We start from the raw sequence: 24,322 nt of genomic DNA on the forward strand, positions 1-24,322 counted from the left end.
ATTTATTCTAGCATATCATGTAGATGTTATAACGAATATAATGAGAAACACAGATAAGTTGTCTGTAATATGTACTTTTTAACAATTGCAAATTTACATTTTCTGGCCTTATCTTTCTGAAAAGAAAGATACTAACCAAAAAGGTGAGGATGTGGTGTTCAGTATTATTGTTTATTTGTTTTTCCGTTATGAAGATTTATGAAATTGAGGGGTTAAGAAGTTAAACACATTCTCAGGATGGTGCTTAAAGGAGCATTTTTTTTCCGGCATCCTTTTTAGGGGAAAAACACACAGGTTTTTAGTTAAAAGACTGTTACCACTCTAGCTTGTATTTTACATTTCTTCCAGGAGGAGCTTAAAGTGTTGCAGAAGAACGGTTGGTCATTAAAAAAAAAAAAAAGTTGGAAAAACAATTTGTAGACATGAAATACAAAATTATATCAACAGATGAATGTGTAGTTTGTTAATTTTTTTTTTTCAAGTGAATTTGGGAGGTGTTGCTGTGAGAAACTAGGTGTTGCTAGTTAGGAGAAACTAGCACAGTCTTGCTTTACTTCCTACCAATAAGGAAGTTGTAAAGAAAATCTGGTTGTAACTCCGATTGTACAATTTTCTTGTGTTAAGCAATAATAGTGAAAGCAAGCAGGCCACTTCACGGCCTTTTGTAATTTTTCAAGAGTAGTTGACAGAAGTATAAATTGCCTGTAAGAAACTTTTCCCTTTTATGAGAGTTACCATCACTGGAGGCAGAAGTCTCCTTTTCCATGAACGGTAGCAGCTTACTGGGGCTGTTTCTCTATACAGAGTCAAACTTGAAGTGAGAAAACAAGAACAACTGTCAGTAGCTGTTCCTTCTCTGGAAAATTTTGAGCTAGCAAATGCATCAATGGTAACTGAATTTGGACAGAAACCTACAGAGAAGGAACAAATTACCAACTGGAGAAATAAAAAGCCATTTTGTCAGTGTAAGCGTGAAATGTATTTAATTATGTCTTCATAGTGACTGATGCTTATTTTTTTTGGTCTTTTCTTTCAGGACACCAACAATGGCAGGAGGTCTTTTTTCAATAGACAGAGATTACTTTCAGGAAATCGGAACATATGATGCTGGAATGGATATTTGGGGTGGAGAAAACTTAGAAATTTCTTTCAGGGTAGGTAAAAATTCATCTCTGTTCAGTGTTTTATTACAGTCAGGACATTTCGAGTTCTGCAAAATACAGATATGATGCCTGCAACAGCATCCTCTCCTTTTGCAGTTAGCAGTATACTTCCTGTCAAGTTTCTCCAGTGGAGATGTGCAGAAACTGTACCTATTAGTGAGGAAAAGTGTATGATGAGTAGCTGAAAGGCTTATGACAGAAATGTAATCAGAGCGTTCATCCTGAATAAACACGTGGGCTTTTTTAAGAAGGAATTCAGTTAGAAAATCCACTTGGCGAGCATAAGTTAAGAGTAATGCTGTCAGTGATGTTTAGCACATCAGTGAAATGTGAGCAGCTCTGTTACTCTCTGTTCTTGTTGTGCTCTACCCTAATGATTTCATGTTTTCAGTTGGATGTGTACGTAACCACTGTTGTTTCACTTTCATTGCTACCAAATAGAACTGTTTCTTTTTGTTTCACTTGTCATCTCAGAGTATATAGATGGGCACTTCTGTAGAAATTCAAGTTTCTGAATCTGCCATTTCTGAATCTGAGGTCCAAAATAAAACTGAAAATACTTTCCAAGTAAAATTTTTCAAAATGTATCTTCTTTTTACATGGAGAATCTATTTTATAGTAGACTGTGTAGACAAATTACTACCTGTTATTCCCTGTGATTCTTGTGAGCCTTTTCCTTCCTTTGCTGTCAGCTTGCCCAGTTCTCTAAAGTAATCCCATGCTGTGAGGCCTGATAAACTATTTCTTATGCTATCCTACTCACACTTGTGAGCATTCTTACCTGTGGAGCAGGAAACAGACTTATTTTTCCTCTTCCATGCAGTATGTGTATGTTTTAGATGTTATCTAATGTTTCTCCAACTTGAACAAAAGCAAATAATTACAATTTTAAATATATATCTTTTATCCATTTGAAGCTATGCAGTAACTGTTCTTTCACTTTCAGATTTGGCAGTGTGGTGGCACTTTGGAAATTGTAACTTGTTCACATGTTGGGCATGTGTTCAGAAAAGCAACACCATACACTTTTCCAGGAGGTACGGGGCAAATAATCAACAAAAATAACAGACGGCTTGCAGAAGTTTGGATGGATGAATTCAAAAACTTTTTTTATATCATTTCCCCAGGTGAGCAGGCCTTTGGTTATGAGAAATATCTATTAAGAATTTAAAAGAATTACTACTGGGAAAGAACATGAGTATTATGAGCATTTAGATAAAAATGTTATTGCTTTGAAGTTTGTAAGACAAAGCTCATGTAAGATGTACAAAAAGGAAGACCTTAATTAAAAAATAATTTTGTTAGCCTAACCAGAGATGTGCCCTGAAGTCTTTGAAGTCTTTTTTTTTAAATATGAACATGACTTATGAATGAGCTTCCTGTGCAAGGGAATTAAAACTCAGTAGAATGTCAAAGAGTTCAATTGTAGTGCTGAAAGCTAGCTATCCGAATGCATCTCATAATGTGCTGGTGTTTGGCTTCTGGCTTCTGTGTTGTAGGCATTCAAGGCTGAATCGATCAGAAATGATTTAAGTGAATTGCTGTAGCAGGAGTGGCAAAACTTAACGTCATTTGGCTTGGTAGTGTTTGCACTTCGCTATCCAGAGTGTAGGATAGTTGCCGATATATTTGACTGAGATGTTATTTATGATGTTTCTTAAAAATGGATGTTAACAAAACATGAAAATGTAATATATGAAAGCAAATTTCCCATAAACTCAAACTTTGTGCAAAGAAACTTTCAGTAAAGGAAAGGAAGCCTGGGAAGTACTGAATTATTACCTTCCACTGCAGGTTGTTTTGTTGTTTAAAGAGCCAACGAACGAGAGACAAACTTGGGGGAGCAACAGACACCCATAACTACTTGAGATATATAGAGACTTTCAACTTCAAACACTATGCAGTAGTTTTATATGCTGAATCTGCTTTTCCAAATAAGTACTTTTAAAAACTAGTATTCCCTTATGACTTGCTTATTAAACCTGCATAAGTGTTGAAATTTAAAACCTATAATACAATGTAGCATGAGTCTGAACAACATCAAATTTAGATTACAGGTTTTGAGAATACTTGTGAGAACAAATGACCATGCTTCTCTATACTGTTTTTTCTTAAGAGAACACATTACTTAAGACATGTAAGATTTAAAATAGAAAAATAAAAAAAAAAATCTTGGTACTACTCAAAGCCTTTTAGGTGAAATCAAAAGCTTAATAGCTTATGGTTACCGCCCTTTGTTTTTATTAATGAAGCATTATGAGTTCAAACATCACATGTATAAATATATCATTGAGGTAGGTTGTATATAAGTAGCTGCAATTATTTTTGGCTAAGATTGCTTTTATGGATCCATGTCAAGCTAGATTTTTGGATGTACTAAGCAGCTAGGAACACCTAACTATAAAAATAAGCCCTTGAAAACAAACGTGAATTACTCAATGCAGTGGTAAGGCTGTGTTACTTTATATATGTATATAACCTTTGTAGTGCTCCCATTTCATGTGGTAAGCATAAGCTACAAAAGGAAGTTAGTGTTTTCGTTTTGTAGAATTACTGTTTTGATAGGGCTTGCTTTCATGGGTTTGCAGTATTGTGGAATATAAATGCATTCTCCTCTTGGAGAAAAGGAGTGTAAGAATTTCACTTAGAAAATCAGTAAAAGTTGAAATGGGGAAAGTAACTTCAGCAATTAGCTGTAATTGCACTGTACATTCTCTTTCCTTTAGAAAGATGTACGTCTGCATAGGTTGTTGTATGCTAATAGCCTGGACGTTTCGTGGATATGGATGTTTTCTTGCCAAGAGCTCTAAGCTGTTCTTAGAGCATCTGCACCTGCCAACTGGCGCACAGTCTCATTTGTGTACGCATATCCATACTGCTGCACTAAAGTTTGATGCTAGAATTTCCAAGTGTTTTAAGAATTGTAGGATCATACAGAACCTGAATAAGTTAGGTTATTCTGAAACTGGCTTGTTGCTGGGAGCTGTGAAAAAAAATGGTTAGTACTCTAGTTAGCTCTCTTTTATCTCTAATATTTATTGTTTGAGAATGAACTTAGAGATTATACTCGGTGCTGCTCATTCTTTCCTCCAAATCCATGTGAACCATTAGAGCCAGCAGGTATTATTTAGAATGAATTATTATTTGGGGAAGTCCCCAGATCCCTTACTGTTATCATTCTGGTATCTCCAGGCTTACGAGGTGTGCAAACTGCTGATTTTTACCTGTTGACAGCAAATATCACTGTAAATTTTCAGTGCGTCTTTCTGAGCCAACTCGGTGAATCTCTGCTGCATTGACTCGCTTAGCCATGTTCTGGTTTTCCAAGCATCCTTCTAATGTAAAAATTAAATGTTTAGTTCTTGCAGGATGATGGTGTAGCGACCCTCTGGCAGACTACAGTATGCAGCCTGTGAAACTCTTTACTAGTGCAGTGTGTACTTTCAGTATTACTGTGACAGTGTCACAACTTCTTGCAAAGAGCAAGGTGAGAATTTTTAAGCTGATGCTGGTTTGCAAGCCTGGGTGCAGATGAGAAAGGAAAACAGGCAATCGTCCGTGCATCCATGTTTTTTCCCGTTAGTTGACATGGATGAGAAAATTGGATTTTGAAGGAACTAATACTCTGACAGGCATCATTGAGCCAAGCTAACAAGAAATTTGTTTCCTCCTTTATATCCTTTCTCTTCTGCTCCCCTAAGATAGTGAACTGCAGAGGGATTGGTCCGGGAAAGCAAACCTAAGATTCTCAGGTAGCTTTTCCCACTTCATATAATCTGAATTGTCTGAAAAAAATGGCTTACTGTTTGACTGATAAGAACTCAAGAGACTTTTTACTATTGATGTAATGTAGTTAAATGGAAAGCTGCACTCTTGAAAAGTGAGCCTGTAATCCTTTTTTCCTCTAATAAGTACAACCTAGTAGGAATTATTTGTCTCTTTTAAGCTTTCATGCATTTTAGAAGCCGTCTTTCTGCTTAGAAGTAGATAGGTACAGCAGGAAGCTGGGCAGGACAATTTTGCAGCAGGTTCAGCTCAGCCAAAATCAAACCTATCTCATTGCACACAACAGCTGTTCTCCACGATGGTAATGGCATTAGCTGTAGTCTTTCTGCATTAGTCTACAGTTTTTCTCACAGTTGTGTGTTTCAGCAGGGTGCTGTTTCCCAGACCATTTCCTGCTGGAATCCAGCACACGCAGGTGAATAGTCTGGCTCCTGTTAGCTTGTTCTGCAGACTTTGCCGCTTCTTTACGATTTTTAGTGTAGCTCTTTCCTCTCCTTCTGTAGTCTAAGATACTGTGACGGGATTGCCAAGGTGAGGTGGTGTCAATCTAAGAGTTTGCTGCAAGGAGAGCACCCTGCCTGTCATGCCCGTCATGATGGGGTCCTCCCCTCACTTGTTGATTGTTCATTTAGCAAGTTAAAGCAGCTGACATAAACTCCTCAGGATGTTTTATTCTCTGGGCTGGCTTTCTACTGGTTAAGTTAGCACCTGTGTCAGCACAGGAAGTGCAGCAGGAATCTGAAGCTGAGCAAGGGAAACTGCCCCCTTCCGCAGCAGCAGCTGCAGAGCATGAGGTTGGCTTACCACAGCTACCTCCCCCGCACCTTCTTATAACTACTAATTAATGGTAAACTGACCGTTGCGGCATTTTCTGCTATCTTCCATCTAAATGTGAAGCATAGATGCTTTAAACCTCGTGCTGCACGTGAGTCTGAGTTGCAGCTCCTACATGCAGCCTCCTGTTCCTGGGCCAGTGCGCATGGCTGTCATTCAGCAGCCTCTCTTATCCCAGCTGGTACGCTCCAGGCATCCCAAAAAGCAGCTCTAATGAGCTTGGGTAGAGCCTCGTCTAGTGTGTATGGAAATTAATTTTATTGTTGATCAAAAGTTTTACCCAGAACTTATCTTTCATTGCACTGGAGCTGAATTGAAGAGGTAGAAGGCCTGAAAAGACAGCACTGTAGAATTATCTAAGCAAGAACCATCTAGACAGACATAGGTGTGTTATCCTGAGAACTGGATCAGTAAGCCTAATTTCTTATCACCGCATGTGCCTGTCTCTAGCCAAGCATGGTAAGTCCAGGATAACGTTTCTGTTTCTGGGTGGTGGGGAGGACAGAGAAGGCACTGAGTCAATGGTAGTTGATCTTGCAATGTATCTAAACCTATCTTCAAAATACATACGGAGAGATTCCATATGGTCTTGTTTTCAGCTAGTATTCCCTATTATAGCATTAACTGGAGATGTAAATGCATAACTGCTTGAATTGGTTTTAATGATTATTACTTATCAAGTGTCATAATACTGAATAAAAACAAGTTCTATGATTTTTTTAACAGAAGACCGGTTTTGGATGAAACAGCTTTCATGCAGTGCTTTTGAAAAATGATTGAGTGGCTTATACTCATGATGAAAACATGATGCTTCTTGTTTTTCAAAGCAGTTTAGCATAAATATATTGCCACATTGAACTTGGCAAGCAAATCTTCAGCTCTTTTGAAATTTTGAGGACAGCAAAACTGTTGCAACATGGCCACTGGGAAGCCTAATAAATAATAATTTAATAATTAAACTCCTGAAGGAGTATTCTACTGATAGACATTATTTGCATGCAAAAGCAGTAGGCTATTTGTACTGTTACAGCGAAAAGAGTGGAGAATTTACTAGTTTTGAAATGGTTCCTTCCCAGTCTATAGAATTATCTCTCAAAAATAGAGGAATAAATTTTTCAGAAAATAGTGATAGCATTGAGTGAGTAGCTTCTAAACATTTCTTCTGATGCTTAGTAGCCAAATTGCAAAAATGGCTGCTTGGGCGAGAAATATGCATTTGTCAAATCAAAGAATTTGATTACTTCTGAGTAAAAGTGTAAGTATAACCAAGAGTTCTGATTGCTCAGTAATATGTAATAGTCTTTCCTGTTCAGAGTAGCCTGGTACTGCATACCAGATTTCTTCAACAGTGACATTACCAGCAAGTGCTGAGATGAATCTTAAATTTGTACAAAAGACTGGTTTTGGGATTATTTGATATGAGTTTGCATTTTTTTTATCTGAACCTTTAAAACCAAGTATAAAAACACTGGAAGACATATCTAAGACTTCAGTGCATATATCATTTTTTATTACTGTGTGCAGAAAATATTTCAGAAATGTCTTTAAATGTTTGTATGATTTCTATTTTGCAGTTGTCCTGGTTTGCTTCTATTTCTACCCCAAACTGTTACCTATTAGCAACTGTGTCTTCACAGTGTAGTGCAAACCTTTAGGGATACTCAAGCCATTTTTGATTATAGAGAAGGTACCAGAAGCAGTGAAGAGACTGACTTGCTTACCTGGAAAACAGAGTAACTTAGCCTTCTTAAAGAACACCACTAAGGCAAACTGTGCTCTTTCTGCTATCCAGTCCAGCTGCAAAGCTGATGCTAACTCTAATCCGCGTGCCAGTATATGGTTTGGAGCAGACATGACTTCAGAGGGGTTTTGTTTTTTCAGGTCTGTCATGCTAAAAGTGGTTAAATGGATATAATATACACCTTTTATTTCAGTGTAATGGAGTGAAAATCAGCTGGCACATTTCTTCTACATGGTGACATTTAAAACTACTTTAAGAAGTAACACATTTGTACACCATTAAGTGTCACTTGGTATTTAATTCTATATGGTTGAGACTTCAATTCTTATGCCATTCAGTAAAATGGCAAAACCTATTTCTTTTTGTGAAAATCAGTGTAGCAAATTCTGTTGATGAATGAGTTTTGAATGCCATAAGGTTCTTGCAAGGATGGCATGATAACTGTTTTATACATCAGCTTCACTTTCATGACTCTGTACTTCAGCTCTGGTTGGTTCAGCAAGGCAGCCTGCCTTTTCTTTATCATTTCTTGAGAGAGTATTCTTTTTGATGTACAGTAAATCTTTGCTCTGGTGAGAGAGGGTACTGTTTTGGTGTTGTTTTGTTTTTGTATATTTATTTTTATTCACGTTATTGAATATGTTATTAAAACAGAAAAGCTTTCGTTTGCTTTTATTCACTTACTAGTATAGTTCCCCAGAATAGTTTTTCAAAAGTCAGAAAAGTCTTCTCTAAAGTTTAAAGAAATATAGAAAAATGCTAATCGGAATTGTTTGTTTTTAGAATACTGAAATTACAAATGATTTTAGTGATATTTACAAACAGCTGAAGTAATGCAGTCATCTGTCTTAATTGAGTAGAAATACACCATCTACTGGCAGTTCTATTTAATAACACAGGATACCAACTTCAAAATATCTCAAACTCAATTTCAAAAGGTCAACAATTTTAGAAGTAACTTATCATCCTCTGAGTGCAGGGATTTCTGAAAAATGCATGTAACTGCAGGTCTTTAGCTATAGTGGCCAGCTGAGCTGTCTGTGGAGGGAATTTAAATTGAGTGGTTTTTGGGTTTTGTGTGTGTGTGGTAAAGTATTACTTTGGCCTATGTGATTTGAAGTATAGTATGGAAAATACAAATAAAATGTGGTGCCTGAAAACTGGAAATTATCCTACCCTTAATTACTGTTATTGGAATATTAATAACAGTGCTTAATTCTAATGAATTAAAAATACCTACTGATTGTGCATACCTTTCACATCCCATTTCCAGATGGGATTTGAACAACTTAATGTTCCGAAGAAACTAAAACCACCATAAAGGGGTGGGAAGATACAGGAAGAATAGAGCACTTCGATAAATAAGGAACAAAAGAGAAAAAGAAGGCAGGCAAAATACCACAAGAAAAATGTAACTGGCCTAATGGTGAACACAGTTCCTGCAACTGCTGCAGTTATATTGAACAAACACTAAATTATTAAATGCTTAGTTCCCTGTGTGAAGGCTGCTTTTTGTCTGTTTCTTTATGCAGTTAGATGGATGATGAAGGGTTCAGCAGGTGGTATCTGGCTTACAGAAATAAATTAAAACGTAGTTCTGCTTACTCCACTGAAGGAGATTGCTGTATATGCTGCACGGTGCATATACACTCCAGTTGGCATTGGGGATAGAATGGTGTTAGTGATTGTAACAGTTTCAGCCTTTTCCTCTAACTTAGTAAGCAGTTGCATTCATATTCTTCCACAAACCATAGCTCAGAAGTTGTCATGTGTACTACAGATGGAGTGATTCAACCTTTTGTATAGTTATCAGGAGAAAGATGTCAGAGGTACTGATTAACTTGTCCACTGTGAGTATAAAAAGCATAATGCTATACTTATTAAAAAAAAAAAAGTATAGGCATGATTGCAAGCAATGTATTATACCAATCACTTTTGTATTAAATGGAATTGCATACAAATTCACTGGTAATAATTAAATACAACTTTTTTTTCTTTATCTCTAGGAGTTACTAAAGTTGATTATGGGGACATATCATCACGTCTTGGGCTGAGACGCAAGCTCCAGTGCAAGCCTTTCTCCTGGTACCTCGAGAACGTTTATCCTGATTCCCAAATTCCACGCCATTACTTTTCTCTGGGGGAGGTAAGATTTTACCCTATGTATTTGTCTACTGTTTGTAAAAAGTATGTTGCACAGCAAGTTGTTTGTATTCTGAACTGAATAGTACAAACAAGTTAACCTCCAGCAAAGTTCAAGTAACTTGCAATATATTCCCATCATCTGTAAAATGATACATCTGGCTTCTCAGACAGAAAAACAAAATTTGTTATACAATACTGTAATTGAAGTGTTTTCCCTTCTTTAGTACAGTGCTAAATTTCACATAAAAGGCCTTTAGAAACAGTCCTTCAGAAATTCATAGTTACGGATAACTTTGTGTATAAATTTCTCTACATAGAGAAGAGTTTTGCTTAACAAAACTAGACCAGATCAAGCAAGGACTTTGTTTAAAAAACAAAACAAACGCTACTCTGAACTTTACCCCCAGAATCTTCTTCAGTCACCAGCAAATTCCAGTGATCCCTAAGCTTTGCTGGACATTTCTGTCTGTCTTTATTTTCAATGACTGTAGAGGTAGCACAGATGATGCTGTCCTAAATAAGTAGGCCCTACTCCCCACTACAAGTCATGCTGAGCCAAATATCACACCTCTTGTAGGGTGATTTTATACTGTGTTTGTTTGTAAAAGAGAAACATTTTTAACAAAACAGGGCAGGCGTTCAGGCTGCTGTATGGATATCAGCAGACCGATATTCATGCTGTTTACTGTATAATAATACAGGGATTAAGGTTATAACTCAAGAAGTGAGGAAATTGATCCCAATCTCCCCTGACTTCAAAGGGAATTAAACCCACTGTGCCTAGGGGAGTGTTTTGAAACTTCTGGTAGTTTGGGTCCTGAGACAGAATTGTGTCCCTTCTGTTGCAGCTGAGTCTTTGTGGAAAAAGGGCCCACAATATGGGAAGATCCCCAAAAGAAAGCAAAGAAACATGATTCTTTAACCTAGTAGCTTGAACAGTTACCTGGGAATGTGAGCCTCAGATAGTGTTTTTTCATTGTAGTACCATTCATATATTTTACAATTCATTCAAATAACCCCTGTGTGTATAAAGGAGAGAGTTGGTGCCTGTGTGGTTTGATATGGGCCTAGTTCTTTTCTAAAAATAACAGCTTTTTGTGATGTGCTCTTTTTCAATCCAAGATAAGAAACGTGGAGACAAACCAATGTCTGGATAACATGGCAAGAAAAGAAAATGAGAAAGTTGGAATCTTTAACTGCCATGGGATGGGTGGAAATCAGGTGACTTTTTGTAATGATATTAATGAATTGAATTACTTGGAATGCTACTCATCAGGACATCTTTTCAGTTCTTTCAATAGTGATCATTACATTTTACTTAAGCAGTAAAGTTTAGGAAAACCTTATTGAAGAAAATACCTGTAAGAGGGATTGCATGAGAAGATCTGTTGATTTCTCATTTGTAGGTTTTCGAGGACTGATTGCAACATGTTTTAGATAAACTATAAAGTCAAAAATGAAATGAGGAGAGGAGACTGCCGTGAGCCATACTTTACCTCCTGTAGATTCTCTGGAACCATCTCCTGTTTAGACCTGCTGGTTCGCATTGTTAGTTAAACAAAAGCAAAACAACATGCCTCCTCCTGAAATGTTGTTTTTAATGTGCATGGCTGTGTGCCGACTCTCAACTTTTTTTAACATTTGTTTTTTCATTTTGTTAATTCTTGATTAACTCTTCCAGTATACACAGATTGCTTGTGTTGAGGATCATACTGTTCCTGTGCAAGAAACGGTCTGCAGTTTGAAAACATCACTTTTGTTTGAAGAACTTATAGTGTTTGTACCCCTAAAAAAAAAAAAAAAGTATTTCTGTACACGCTGAAGAAAAAAAGAAAAAGTTCAGTGGTTATTAATGAAGTAATGCGTGCAAATATTCCCCTTAACTCTCACTCTTCACTTCTTTCCCCCTGCCTCCAGACACTTCTACCCCCTACACTGTCCCGTCCCCGGGAATTCTTTGGTTGAATGCTTTTTTTTTCTCAATTTCTCTCATTCTTTGTCTGTCTAGGTTTTCTCATATACTGCCAACAAAGAAATTCGAACAGATGATTTGTGTTTAGATGTCTCCAAACTTAATGGCCCAGTAACAATGCTCAAGTGCCATCATCTAAAAGGAAATCAGCTTTGGGAATATGACCCAGTGGTAAGTCTTCTAATAACTTGTGATATTAAAATAAGATAACTTGTGTTTTTATGTGAGCCTACACAGCAACAAAATCCTTCATGGGACCACTATTTGACCATTGAATAAGCAAGGAAATAAGTCAGGATTATGTTCCCTCTGTCATTAATTCACGGTCACCTGATGAGCATCTGCATTGATTTAATTACCTAGTAACTTTCTGGGGAGCCCTTAAAAAAAAAAAAAAAAAGGAAGAATATTTTCAGTGCACTTCCAGATCCTATGAAGGACTGTCTGCTAGTGCAATATTCTGTTAAGGTGAGACTGGCACAAGATCCTTAGCAAGCACTATCTCTTATTGGTCCTGTAGATACCTGGAATAATTTTATTTCTTCAATTCCAACATCTGATGTCTTGTGTCTCAAAAGGTTAAAAGGAAATACTGTTGTAACCAAAAAGTCAGCATCCTGAAATTATAAGAAAAGTTTTACTTTTCTAATCTTGGTATGTTTAAGATACAGATGCTTCAAAGAGCTTTATTTTCATAATCTTTTCCATAACATTCAAACTTATTTTGAAATTTTTATGTTGAACTCCAGATCTAGAAATCATTGGCCATTGATCAATGGTTTGATCTGCAAGCTCTTTACAGTATTGTGATTGGGTAGAAATGTTAATGGAAATGCTTAAATTTGAGTCTTGGAAACCATTCATTCCTTTTTTTTTGATGTGGTCAGTTTACCTGACTTAAGTAAATATGATGAGTAATATTACTTACTATATGCAGTGATTCACCCAAGAGTAAATGTTTTTGTTTGTTTGTTTGTTTTTTGAAGGAGAAGATAGTATCTAGATAAAAAATCACTAGCATTTCCCAGGAGTTCCAGGTCAGGGTGTGGGGTTTTTTGTTTGTTTGGTTTGTTTGTTTTCCCACTCTGTGTCTCAAGAGGGGAATGCTTTTTAACACTTATCTATTAGATTATAGATTAGATTTTGATCCAAACTAAACTAGCAAGGCTTGTCAGATTCTGCAGAGAATACAGAAGTATGTATCCTTCAGCTGAAAGAACCAAGTAGTCTCTCTTGCAAAGATTGCTGCAGCCCATAAAAGAAACTTCTCCTGTGCCTAACCCTAGCCATAAATGTGACTGTATGTGTTTTCTCTCTTTGTACCTAGATTTTCCACTGATAAAATAATCTTCAGAACTTTACTGAAAGCTAGCTAATGAAGCACAAAAATAAGTTAGAGAATACTTAGCAAGAACACATGCCCATATAGTTGGGTGATTTGTCTATATTTTTTCCTTCTCCCTCTGTTCAGGAGGTGTTTATACTAAAGGGGGACAAAAAAAAAAGCAAGTTGTGTGTTAGTCATATGTCTGCTTAAATGTGTTCCAGGTCCCTTCATTCTTCAGCTGCTGCATGAGTGCAGCACACTGAACTGCTCTTTTTTTAAACATCTTGCTGCTTGTGCACATAGGGCATGTTTTTATCACTCTCCAGTCAGTTCAGTGTCCTGGCTGTGCTGCTGAGAGAGAGTAGTACCACCGATACTAATGCCAGTCAGTGCCACACACAGGCTGATGCACTAAGTATTCAGAGTACAGTAGCAGGAAATGCAACTCCCGAAGACCTCCTCTTTTCCATAAGAGCAGCGCTGAGGTAGATGGAGTGGTGTATGGAAGATTGCATGAGTAAGATTAGTAGATATTGGAAAAGATATGTATGCATCTTTATATGCATTTTGTACGTACATGTGCACTTGTACGTATACGTGTTTTTAAAAGGAACATAGTTCTAAAAGAACATAATTTGAGGTCAGTTTTGTCCCTGACTGAGAAAAAAGGGTTCAATGTGAATTGAATTCATTCTGATGTCATGAAAACTACTGTTATAACTAGTAATCAAAGTTGTACATCTTACCAGACTTCAGTTGCGAACTCCTTGAAAATCCCCAGCAGTACGGTACTATTTATGGAATAGTGGATATTGCTTAAGAAACAGTGTCATTTAAAAGGTTCAGACCATTCTGGTTTTTTGTGAAACTTAGTGTTTTAGCATCCACAGTACAGAACAACATATTTACGTAATCTTTAGAATGGGGGTCTGGGCTTGGTAACCATGGGGGTCTTGTCTAGTTCCTGTTTGCTTACAGAATTATAACAGCTATTAATAAAAAGGTTATCTTCTGCCAGGTAGAACTCAATTCTTCTTATTTTACCTTCCAGAAATTAACCCTGTTGCATGTGAACAGTAACCAGTGCCTGGACAAAGCCACCGAAGAGGACAGCCAGGTACCCAGCATCAGAGACTGCAATGGCAGCCGCTCTCAGCAGTGGCTACTTCGCAATGTCACCCTTCCAGAAATATTCTGAGAGGTTCTGAAGAAAAGAAAGGATTGACTGGGCTACCTCGGCTAATATTTTGGCTACACTGTTAAGTAGCAACAGAAGGAAACTTCTCTGCAGAATCCACAGTTCATCAGCTGTTAGAACTCCTGCAGCTTTTCAGTAGCTGTGAACCAGCCTTCCTGTATAAGGATGTGAAACTACCACACATACTAGTGAAACTGCGCCCACTGATGTTTACAGGATTGAACGAGTTTCTTCCAGCAAATAATTTAGAGAACATTTGGACAGTGGAAACATAATCAATGAAATATTCTTTCTGAAGAGCTGCATATCATTGTAGTTTGCTTGCACATCAGTAAGCTCTGCTGAAAGTGCTGTTGAGATGAAGAAAGTTCCAAGACTTTTTTTTTCCTGGTTAGTAGTGGTAACCAGACTACTAAATGTAGATCCACAAATAAACAGAGAGCTGGAAAACGGATTCAATAACATGAAATAAGAATTATGTGGTTTAAAAAGAAAAAAGTAAACAGGGTTTAATGGAAACTAAATCAGAACTACGAAAAGTACAATTTGTTATAGTGAAGTATCAAATTTATATGTAGATTTTATACCTCAGTGGGGGAAAAATAACCAAGTCAAAACACAATTGTTTCTCTTTTTCAATTGTGTGATAGTCCATAAATACTATTTTTTTTTCCTGGTGGGTCTAAAATTATTTTGGGTGCAAATAAAATGAGCGTAAGAATAAACTTAGCTCTTGAATGTCAGATCAACGTTTTTTTTATTTTATTTTCTTGGCTGTTGGAATTGTATCTTTTTATTACTGTCTGAAAACTGGAGGTTAACATGCTGTCTAACTCTTTTTGTCCAGACCTGACATTTCAGTTTATACTTGGGTCAGTCAGCTTATGGACTTTCATGGCCAAACAAAAGATTCAAGTACATTTTGAAATTCTTAAGTTAACTTGACAGAATATGCTTAGCACCCAGAACTCATACTACTGTACTATGGTTTTGTTTTCATAGCAATAAATCTTTTGTTCCTCATTTGATTTCAGTCATCAGAAAGCCAGAAGAAAAGATAGATGATTTGGGTAGCAGGAGATTGGCAAAACTGAAGGTTTTCTGGAATCCTTTTTCACTCCACATTCAGATGTGCTTCATTGTCAAGTGCATATTTAGATTAGACTCTGAATTGTAATGTTGATCTGCTGCTTTTTTCTAATAAAACCTAAAGAAAGATAGCTAAATTGGCATGTTTTTTAAAGTTAACATAGCCAAAAGCAATATGACTGTGTCATTACATTGGTCTGCATTTTTTTAAGCTGGATTGTTTTGTTTTGTTAAGAAAAATCTGTGTGGGCTGATCTTGAAAATGAGCTACTGGATGCTCAGAGTATATACTGAATTTTCTTTTGGAAAGAAAAATGAGATTTACTTAATGGAGAGGATATTTTTATGATAAATGTCATTGTTTGGCCAACTGTCCTGTAAAGCAAATTAAATTTAGACTCCTGCAAAAGTTGTGTGGAATTATGTTTGACTGTTACTGCCACTTTATATTTGCTACTCCAAGCTACTCCAAATTGCTTTAGGCAGTGTTACCTCTGTTATTTCTGCAGCAGTACACAGGAGTTTTCATATGCAAAGCAGGGGAAATGTTTTTTTGTTGTTGTTTTTTTTAAAAAGGCAATGTTGTATTGCTACATCTATCCATAGGATGAGATTATGTGGAGTTAATCAGGTAATCATCTAGATATGTAGGTATTTTTCATAAACTCCTTTTTGGAAAGCTGTGCAAATGTCATGAGCTAGAAGTAGATTTATGAAAGTAATTGCATGGTACGGTTATTAGAAAGATATTGAAGTGTGCCCAAAGGACTAAAACAAAAAAGTCTGTCTTAATGGTTATACGAGAAGACTTATTCCTTTGGTATGGCTGGTGAAGAGGATGGGATGGGTGGCAGTGTTATCATTTGTAGCTGACGCTTTTTCTTGCTCCTTAAATTCTCTGTGGTCCCTCATGGTTTTATACTGCTTCTGAAGTACAGTTTGTGTTCAGCTGAAACTGCATGTTAGCCCACCAAAATACTGTTTGCAGTCTTCTGCTGTGTTATTAGCGTGTGATGTTTTGGATTTCAGTTTAGTTTATCTTACCAAAGAAGCTATGGGGGATGAGCATGGAAGGGGAGTAAAAATGAAGTTATGTAGTAGTTCAGAAACAATTTCCTAAACTCAAAACACATCCCTTTAAAAACATTGCTAGAAAAGAGGTTACAAATGACCTTCATTAATTCAACAAGTCATGTGTTGGTTAATAATACCATGATAAAAAATCGTTGCACAACAAAAAGCCCATGTATCAAGCTGTCATGTTTGGAAAGCTGAAAGAGCAATCCTGCTTTCCAGCCTATACCCTACTGACGCTTCCCTGCTGAACACAGGGAGGAGAAGCAGCCAGCTGGAGAGTACCTGCAGCCTCTGGGCGTTTGGTTCAAAGCACTTTGCTCTGCCAGACCCGTGGTGGGGCTGACTAGTGAGTGGCTGCTTGTGCTTAGCTCACCAATGTCACTGCTGCACATCTCAGCCGTTGTACAGGCTGTGTCAGGAGACAACGCGTGGCGTCTGTTAAGATTCGCTGTCTCTTTTGTAATGTGCATTTCAGATATGCTGTGGTATTAAGCATCTTCCAAACACAGACACAAATAGCTTTCCCGCCTTGTTTTCTTTTAGCTTTTCCCACCCATGCAGTTGCAGCAGCTGCCTTTAGAGTTCCCTGCTGGCAGAGAGCTTAGTGTCTGCATTTACCTCTGCTCTCCTAGTGCTGGTCTTCTGCTGACCCGTGTTATATTTTTATGCCCTGGTTCTGAATGGTAATATTAGCAGACTCTAATACTAAATACTTAATTCCTTTCCATTTAATCTGTCTTCCCCTACTGAAGTCAGTGGGAATTTTTAGAACCCCTGTAAGTATTTAAGGTTGGACTAGATGATCTTAGAGGTCTTTTCCACCCTGAATGATTCTATGATTCTGTTTGTATTTAACCTGTTCTGAAAAATAGCATTGTGTTCGTTCTTGCTGCGTAACATGCCTGTGTTATTAGGGACATGGATAATTTCTGGTAGATTTTCCACTCTGGTCTCTAGCACCTCTGCAATCATGGCTGCTTTGTTCAGATCAAATATAGAAGGAAAAAAAAAGACTACTGATGTCTTATTTGACATTGACAGCAAATACAAGCAGAGTGAGTGAAAAGATCAGTAGTCGTATGTTGGAGAGAATCATTACGTTATATTTTTTGCTTTTTCTGTACTGCCCTTGGTGTGTTTAGTGTACGTTTCCTATGTATGCTCTAAAGATAGTGTTCTGTTCTCTATCTTTTCTCATTTGGCTCTTGGAAGACATTTATTGAGGAACACCAGTGCCTTTTAACTGAGTTGAAATGTATTGCATATTATGGTATGACCTTTGGATAACTATGCTGTGCCAGTTCTTATTAGATTGTATTCAATATGTTCAGATACTGGAAGTCACAAAATAGTTATCTGCATGTACATACAACTGTGAATGTTTTTGTCAGCCCAGGTTGCCTCGTTCTGCCCGTTTTTCCAGTATGAAATTAAGTTGTATTTCAGTGGCTTTATTTTTATGGTAGTACTATACAAAAGGGCTTAACAGTCACTTTTCATATCATCACAGTAGGGGACAAAATCTGAGACATACATCATTAACAAAAGAAAGACTCTCTGTTACAAGCTAGCTGCAAAAGCAAGATAATCATTCGAATTCTCTCTCTGAAGAATGCTTCTTTGTTCCTGTGTTTGTTCAAGTAATGTAATTCATTCACAGAGATGAGCAAACCCGTTGGCAGCGTTCTTCTGATGTATTTCCCCTTCCAGGTAAGGAGAGGCAAGTATCCTTCATAAGTTTTAATGGGAAATAGTTACTCAACTTTCTTAATTTGAAAACATGGAAGAATTGTTAATGTGGTGGAAAAAAAATGCTGGAAATTTTTAACAGTCACCAATATTTTTTTTTTTAAAATAGCCTTAGCCACCTCGCATCTCATTTGACTTCAGTTGTATTACTAGAGATTTAGGGTCTGACAGGAATATGTGAGGTTAAAATGATCGGCCTCAGAGTGCTGTTGGCTTTCAGGCCTATAACAATATTCCTTATAAGTATCTTCAAGCAAATAGGTTGCTAGGCTTATGTCTGACCCTTAAATACCCTGATAATTGAGAACTGTTTGGCCAAACATAATTGTGACGTTCTGTGAAGGTTATACATGTGGTGTGCACCCCTTTTGAATAATAAAATAGCATTTATATATGTTTAAAAAATAATAATATAGGAAACAAAAAGGGAACAAGAGCTATTAAGTTATCTTGAGACTCAAAATTAAGACATAGAGATGAAAATCTAACTCACTACACTGTTTACTTTTTTTTTTGAATCCAAGCATTCTGCCTACATTTCATGCCGAGTCAACTGATCCTTACCATGCTGAGCCATTCAGCAAGGCGGTGCTAGTCCATGTCAAAAGCAACCTTTGAGATGAAAGCAAGCTGCTACTTCTGACAATAAACCAAATAATTGCCATAACGTCATTTCGGGATATAGATGGTAACCTGCCCCTGAAATGATTGTGACTGGTTTCCTTGTCTCTGCCTCTAAAGCATCTCATAAAAGACAAATACTTCCTTTCAATCTGATTTGAATGCATCATCTTCGCCCCCCCCCCCCCCCCCCCCAGTGGATGGTTGTCTTTTGGAGTTTCAAATAACCTTGACATTATTCATGTTTTCTATTTATTTGTATTCTTCAAACAAAACTTCTTGATTTCACCTCGTGGAGTTCTGTCTCCTTATTAACATCTTTCTCCAAGTGTTTTGTATGTTGTTTTAAGAGATTAGGTGATGGTATTCAAGGTGCTTAGGAGATCATATATTGCCATTAAAGGTGTACACTATTTCTGCTACCCATTATTCCTTCTGATAGTGCATTAAGTAAATGTTCTCATGAAGTGATAGTGGTGTTTTCTCTTCTGAACGTTCAGCTTATAACACCAGGCTGTAGAATTGATTCATTGTTCTGTTTTGCATTAAGGAGAATTTATGGATTTTTACTTTCTTTCACTGCAGTGCTATCTAATCACCTAGCTTTGGTCATTTATCTATCTTAAATGACTCTGACATCTTCAGTACTTAACGATACTGGTTAAGTAACAGATTTCTGATGAGCCCACCGTTGCTTGTCTCTTAAACTCATACCTGTGGTTGGAGTGGCCTCTGCAGGTCATCTGGTCCAAACACCTGTGTAAAATTCACTTAAAAGTTGGAGCAGGTTGCTTCTGGCCAACCTGTTTATATTTGACATTGCTAATGGTGAAGATTTTTCCCTGTTACCTGATGGGAATCTCCTGTCCTGCAGTTTCTGTTGCTTCTCATCCTTACACTGTTGATTTCTGAGAAGAGTTTTGCGCAGTCAGTCTTCTCCATAGCCACCCGTTGGTTAGTAGAAGTTCCCTCATTATCCTTCTGAATACTGAATAAATGAACCTTTCCTCACGTCATGTGCTCTGACCCCCTTGACCATCCTCTGCTGGCATCACTTCTGTTTGTCTTTGTTTTTTACCCTTGCACCCTCAGGTACTTCTCTGAAGAACTACTTTGTAGCCAGCCTCTGAAGCTGCATGGGATTTATTATGAATACAGGACTTTGCACATGCTTTTATTAAATTTCAGGAAGTTTGTCGGTGCGTTTTTCAAACTTGTTGAGATCTCTGAGTGACAATTTCGGCCTTCAGCATATTTTTCCTACCGTTTCCCCAAGTTGTTATCTATAAATTTATTGTAGGTGTATTCCATGCCACTATCTTGGTCACTAATGAAGTTGTTAAATAGTATTGGCCTTAGTATTGACCCCTGAAGAGTGCTGTTTCTAACAGATCATTAAATGGACATGAAACCAGTGTTCTCTACCTCTTTAAAACTGGAAGACCCATCCAGTTAGTGTAGCTCCATTTCTTCTATGAAATGACTTTATCTTTTCATACACAATATGTGTTGTTTCATTGCAGGATAATTTCTCTAATAAATTTAATGAAAAAGAGCACCTATTTCCTTTTATTTACTCACTAATTCCTGGACACACTTCAGGGACGTGTTTTTTTTTTTTTCTTCCCCTAAGAGCCTGGGGGAGGAGAGGGCAAAGAAAAAAACAACCTAATTTTATAAGAATACAACTTTAACTTCAGATCTAGCCTGAATTCATGCTTCAGTTATTCATGAATCTTTACTGTTCAGATACTGTGTGCTATGTCACTTCCCTGTTTCTGGGACAAGAACCACTTGGCCATGTATGGTTTGCATACTGGAAATGAACTACTGATAGAAATGAGATTAAACCATTGTTTTTCTTTTAAGAAACTCCACCACTGCTTCCTCCAAACTCTAGAAATAAGTTCTTCCTCTAGAAATAAACCTCAGTTTTGGCAAAGAAAGGCACCTATGCTGTTAAGCGGTCCAAGAAAAAATTTGGGTTTGCGTCCAGTCCACGGGAAGTGGGACAGAAGCCCAGTCCTCATTGGTGTGGCGACTTCAGAATTGGAAATATTCAGACCAAAGAATTTGAGAACAAGCTTTGTAGTTGCCTTGGCTGCATAATGGGGAGATCTGGATTGTTTCAGAACAGAAATTGTTTCAAATTCTGCGAAAATGGGAGGAATTCTCTAGCTGCTGTTTTCTGTCATGGTTTTGATGTACGTGAATTGATTAATTGGGGCATCTGGGTCTCTAATGGATCTTTTTAGTCGTCTTGGCTTTCAAGAAGCTGTGTAATAGACTAGCAAAGTAGTCTATGCCAGTTAGACGGACACAGCTCAAATGACCCGTTCTGATGGTAAATATTCTAGGATCTCAGGATATAATGGTTATCACTGCAGGTAACTGCTGTGATATGGTAACTAATGACCTGTTGAATGCTGATGAACTCATCACAACTTCTGTAGTCTTTTAAGTCAGGGAAGTGGTGGGAATGGAAAGTGTCATTTCCATTACCAGAGCAGAGAATCTCTCACTATGTGAAATAAAATGAAATCAATGAAAGAAATGTATCCTTGAGACAGTGAGATCAAGTTGCAGAAGTAATTCCATTCAGATGTGGCTGTGTTAATATGGTGAATGAACAAGAGATGAATCTTAAAACCCAAAATTTTCTCTCTCCTTCCAGATGCTGAAAACCACAGGAACCAATTCTGTACTAACCATATTTATGGCTTGCTTGAATGGAGTAGCTCTCAAAAATTACCCTTTGTAGTCAAAGCCAATCATTCTTCTGATCTGGTCTAGGCTCTTTCTTTTTTTTTTTTTTTGTGATCTTGAATGTGAATTACTAAAAGAAAAAGCAAAGAATTATTTAATTGCAGACTGGTGCATATTTATGTGAAGTAGTTTAGAGAAAGCACACCAAACCAGCTCAGCCAATTAATACCAAAGTTCAGTCCCAAAGCAGGAGAGTGGGCTCCCTATCACTTGAGAGGCCAGTTTACTCCTGCATTATCTGTTGCAGGCATGCCTGGCCCTGCCTGTCGTGCTTGGTGCATATGATGTAGTCAGTGCCATCTCAAGCCTTCTCAGCCAAGTCCCTGTTGAGATGAAATGCTTCATTGTTTTAGCTCCTTTTCATGGTTTGGGGCTGCTAGGAGTCATTGTATGACATTTCTATTTTTCTGTGTGGATTTCTTGCCTTCAAAATGCATTTTGGCTGTGTGCCACTGTGCTGAAATACCTCTTGAAGGAAATTGTAATATTTTAGTCTGATTCATGGGTTTGGTAAAACACCAGGCCCCCAAAGTCTGTTTTGTTTCTGGCTAAGGGCTTGCCCACTGCATGTCTTGAATGTGTCAAGATCTGTCCCCTAAGATAAGCTGTGGTTCTCTGGAGCTTCATTCCAACTGGATCTGTGATCTTCCAGTCTCATGGACACGTAAGATGCTATTTGGATGTAATCCATTCACTCATTTGGTTCACCCAGTTTTGTGACAAATGTTAGGGTTGATCTTAAGTAATCCTTGATATCACTTTAAAAAAAATGATTAAAAAAACATATATATTTTCCTCTGGGTCCCCCAAATCCACCCCGTCCCTTTTGTCAATAGAGAAGGTTTTTTTTCTTTTTTTTTTTTTCCTGCTTTCTCAGGGCTGTAACTAGAGAACTCGGAGTGGCTCAGAGTGGATTGTAGAGCTGCTAGATCACTCCAGCACTCCTGGTCTGCTCTGTAGTCAGTGTTGGAAGCTGACTGCTTGTGAGTGCCTCTCTGCTGCTGCCACCACTGTGCTGCCACCATGCAACAATTCATGGGTGTGTGGCAGTGCCCACCTTTGCCTTATCCCAGGACAGAAGCCTGAAGTTTGCAGACCTGGTTTGCAATAGCTTGAATGGAAAGTTTCATTTCGAAGGTCTCAAACAGCTGGTCAAAATGCTTCATTTGGTGGTTGAACCAGGTTAGTACTCAGTAAAGTGAGAGCCTCTGTCCCATGTTTGCCTGGGTAGCTAGTTAAAAATGCTCCCATGTGAAGCGTTTGCTTAGAGAACCAGTTCATAGATTAATGAAGGCAGAGGAGAGTCTGCATTATTAACAGTGAACAGGTGATGGCTTTTGCACAGTTCTTCATCAGTATCTGCTGGGATGTTACATGCAGCTGACTGCAATCTACCCAGCTGGTATAATAGCCAAAAGACAACAAAATGCTCTGTGTGCAGAAGTAATTGACCAATGATACTGACGCATGGAGCCTCAAATTTGCTTGTGGTTCATTTACTGCATGCTCTGAATGTCCTGGTGTGTGGGCTGGTTTGGTTCAAGTTCCCATATATTGTGTAAGAAGAATGGGCTTTCTTCCAGAAATAGGGGCATTTGGGTCTGCTTCTTAATTGAGTTGGACATCAACAAGACACATAAGTTTTAATCCTCTCAGTGATGTGTGGGAAATTTATAAGAGGTTCATTAGATGTGATTCTGGTTGTAGGACCAGAAAGAGTGATGTACAATCTCCCTTCATTTGTTGAAGGGGTGACGGAACTAGACTCGTAGGAATAGTGGCACTACTAGTAATCAATGTGATTTGGTGGAGAGTGTATCGATAGCCCTTAAAGCTCTCTCAAAGCTGTTCAGTGATTTTGTCCCTTCTCCCAGACCTCCTGGAGGAAAACCATGGGGCACTGTGCCTAGCAGTTCTCCTGGGCTTGATCTTGGGCACAGGTGCAAGACAGCTCTTTTAGCAGCGTACATCTCTTCCCCCTGCAAGATGTTCTCATCAGTGGCAAAAAAGGATTATACAGTGTGCATCTATATATCATTTTCAGACTGTTGCTACTATAGTCCTTAATGTTCCTTGTTAAAGCTGTAGGAACAGCTGTCCTTCAGTTTCATGGACATCAGTGCTATAAGGGGGTTTGCTTGCTTGCTTTGTTTCTCTATCCTTTGCTATGTTCACATTCCATAATATTAAAGCTTCATAAGGAATTTAGGTGAATCCTACCCATTCCTTAATGTGACTTGTGAAGATGTTTGTAAGAATGAAAAATTCTTCCTGAAAGGTAGAGAACATAAAAACACAGCTTACATTTCTTCCTGTAATAATTTGAGTAATCTAATTTTGAGATAAAGGTGCCTAGGTTTTTCATTAAACTACCCACCCTGGAAGTTGTGCTTCAGTGTTACCACTTCGGTTTTGTCCTTGCCAATGGTGTAAGATTGTTTAAACAAGCCCATCTAAAGTAGAAATTTCAACTGAAAAGGCTAAGGGAACAATCACCTTGGTGTACACACCACTGGTTGTTTTGAGAGTGAGAAGTATTCACCTCCTCTGCACAGTTTTCACTACAGTTGAGGCCTTCCTGTCACTTCCCATGCAGATGATGTGAGAACCTAGGGCTAATTTAGCACCGGTAAGGAATTTGTGAAGTTGCTCTTTGTGAGAAGAAACCCTCCTTCAAGTAATTTATTGTTGTGGAGCACTTTGTGTTAACATAATCATTGGATGATTCCATACATCTTTCTTTTGATAATGGAGCAGTTAGAAATCCAGAACTGGAATTACTCCAGACATGTGTGCTCATGTTACTTGTGTCCCTTCCTTTCCATAAGAGTCCTTACATTTTGTGATTATCAGC

At 37.8% G+C, this 24,322-nt stretch overlaps 1 protein-coding gene across 5 annotated transcripts in view; it reads left to right on the forward strand.

Annotated features, from left to right (window-relative positions):
• Positions 1 to 15,394, forward strand: part of GALNT1 (polypeptide N-acetylgalactosaminyltransferase 1) — an 82,360-nt gene extending 66,966 nt beyond the window's left edge. For all 5 annotated transcript variants that reach the window (XM_083823064.1, XM_083823061.1, XM_083823063.1 and 2 more), the window contains 6 exons: positions 1,037 to 1,154; positions 2,110 to 2,290; positions 9,531 to 9,670; positions 10,792 to 10,890; positions 11,678 to 11,812; positions 14,020 to 15,394. In XM_083823064.1, coding sequence (XP_083679190.1) covers positions 1,037 to 1,154; positions 2,110 to 2,290; positions 9,531 to 9,670; positions 10,792 to 10,890; positions 11,678 to 11,812; positions 14,020 to 14,166 — 820 coding nt within the window. In that variant the 3' untranslated portion in view covers positions 14,167 to 15,394. The remainder of the gene's footprint in view (positions 1 to 1,036; positions 1,155 to 2,109; positions 2,291 to 9,530; positions 9,671 to 10,791; positions 10,891 to 11,677; positions 11,813 to 14,019) is intronic.
• The last annotated feature ends 8,928 nt before the right edge of the window (positions 15,395 to 24,322 follow it).

This window comes from Anser anser (assembly GCF_964211835.1).
Source record: "Anser anser genome assembly, chromosome: 2".
NCBI classification, from domain to species: Eukaryota; Metazoa; Chordata; class Aves; order Anseriformes; family Anatidae; genus Anser; species Anser anser.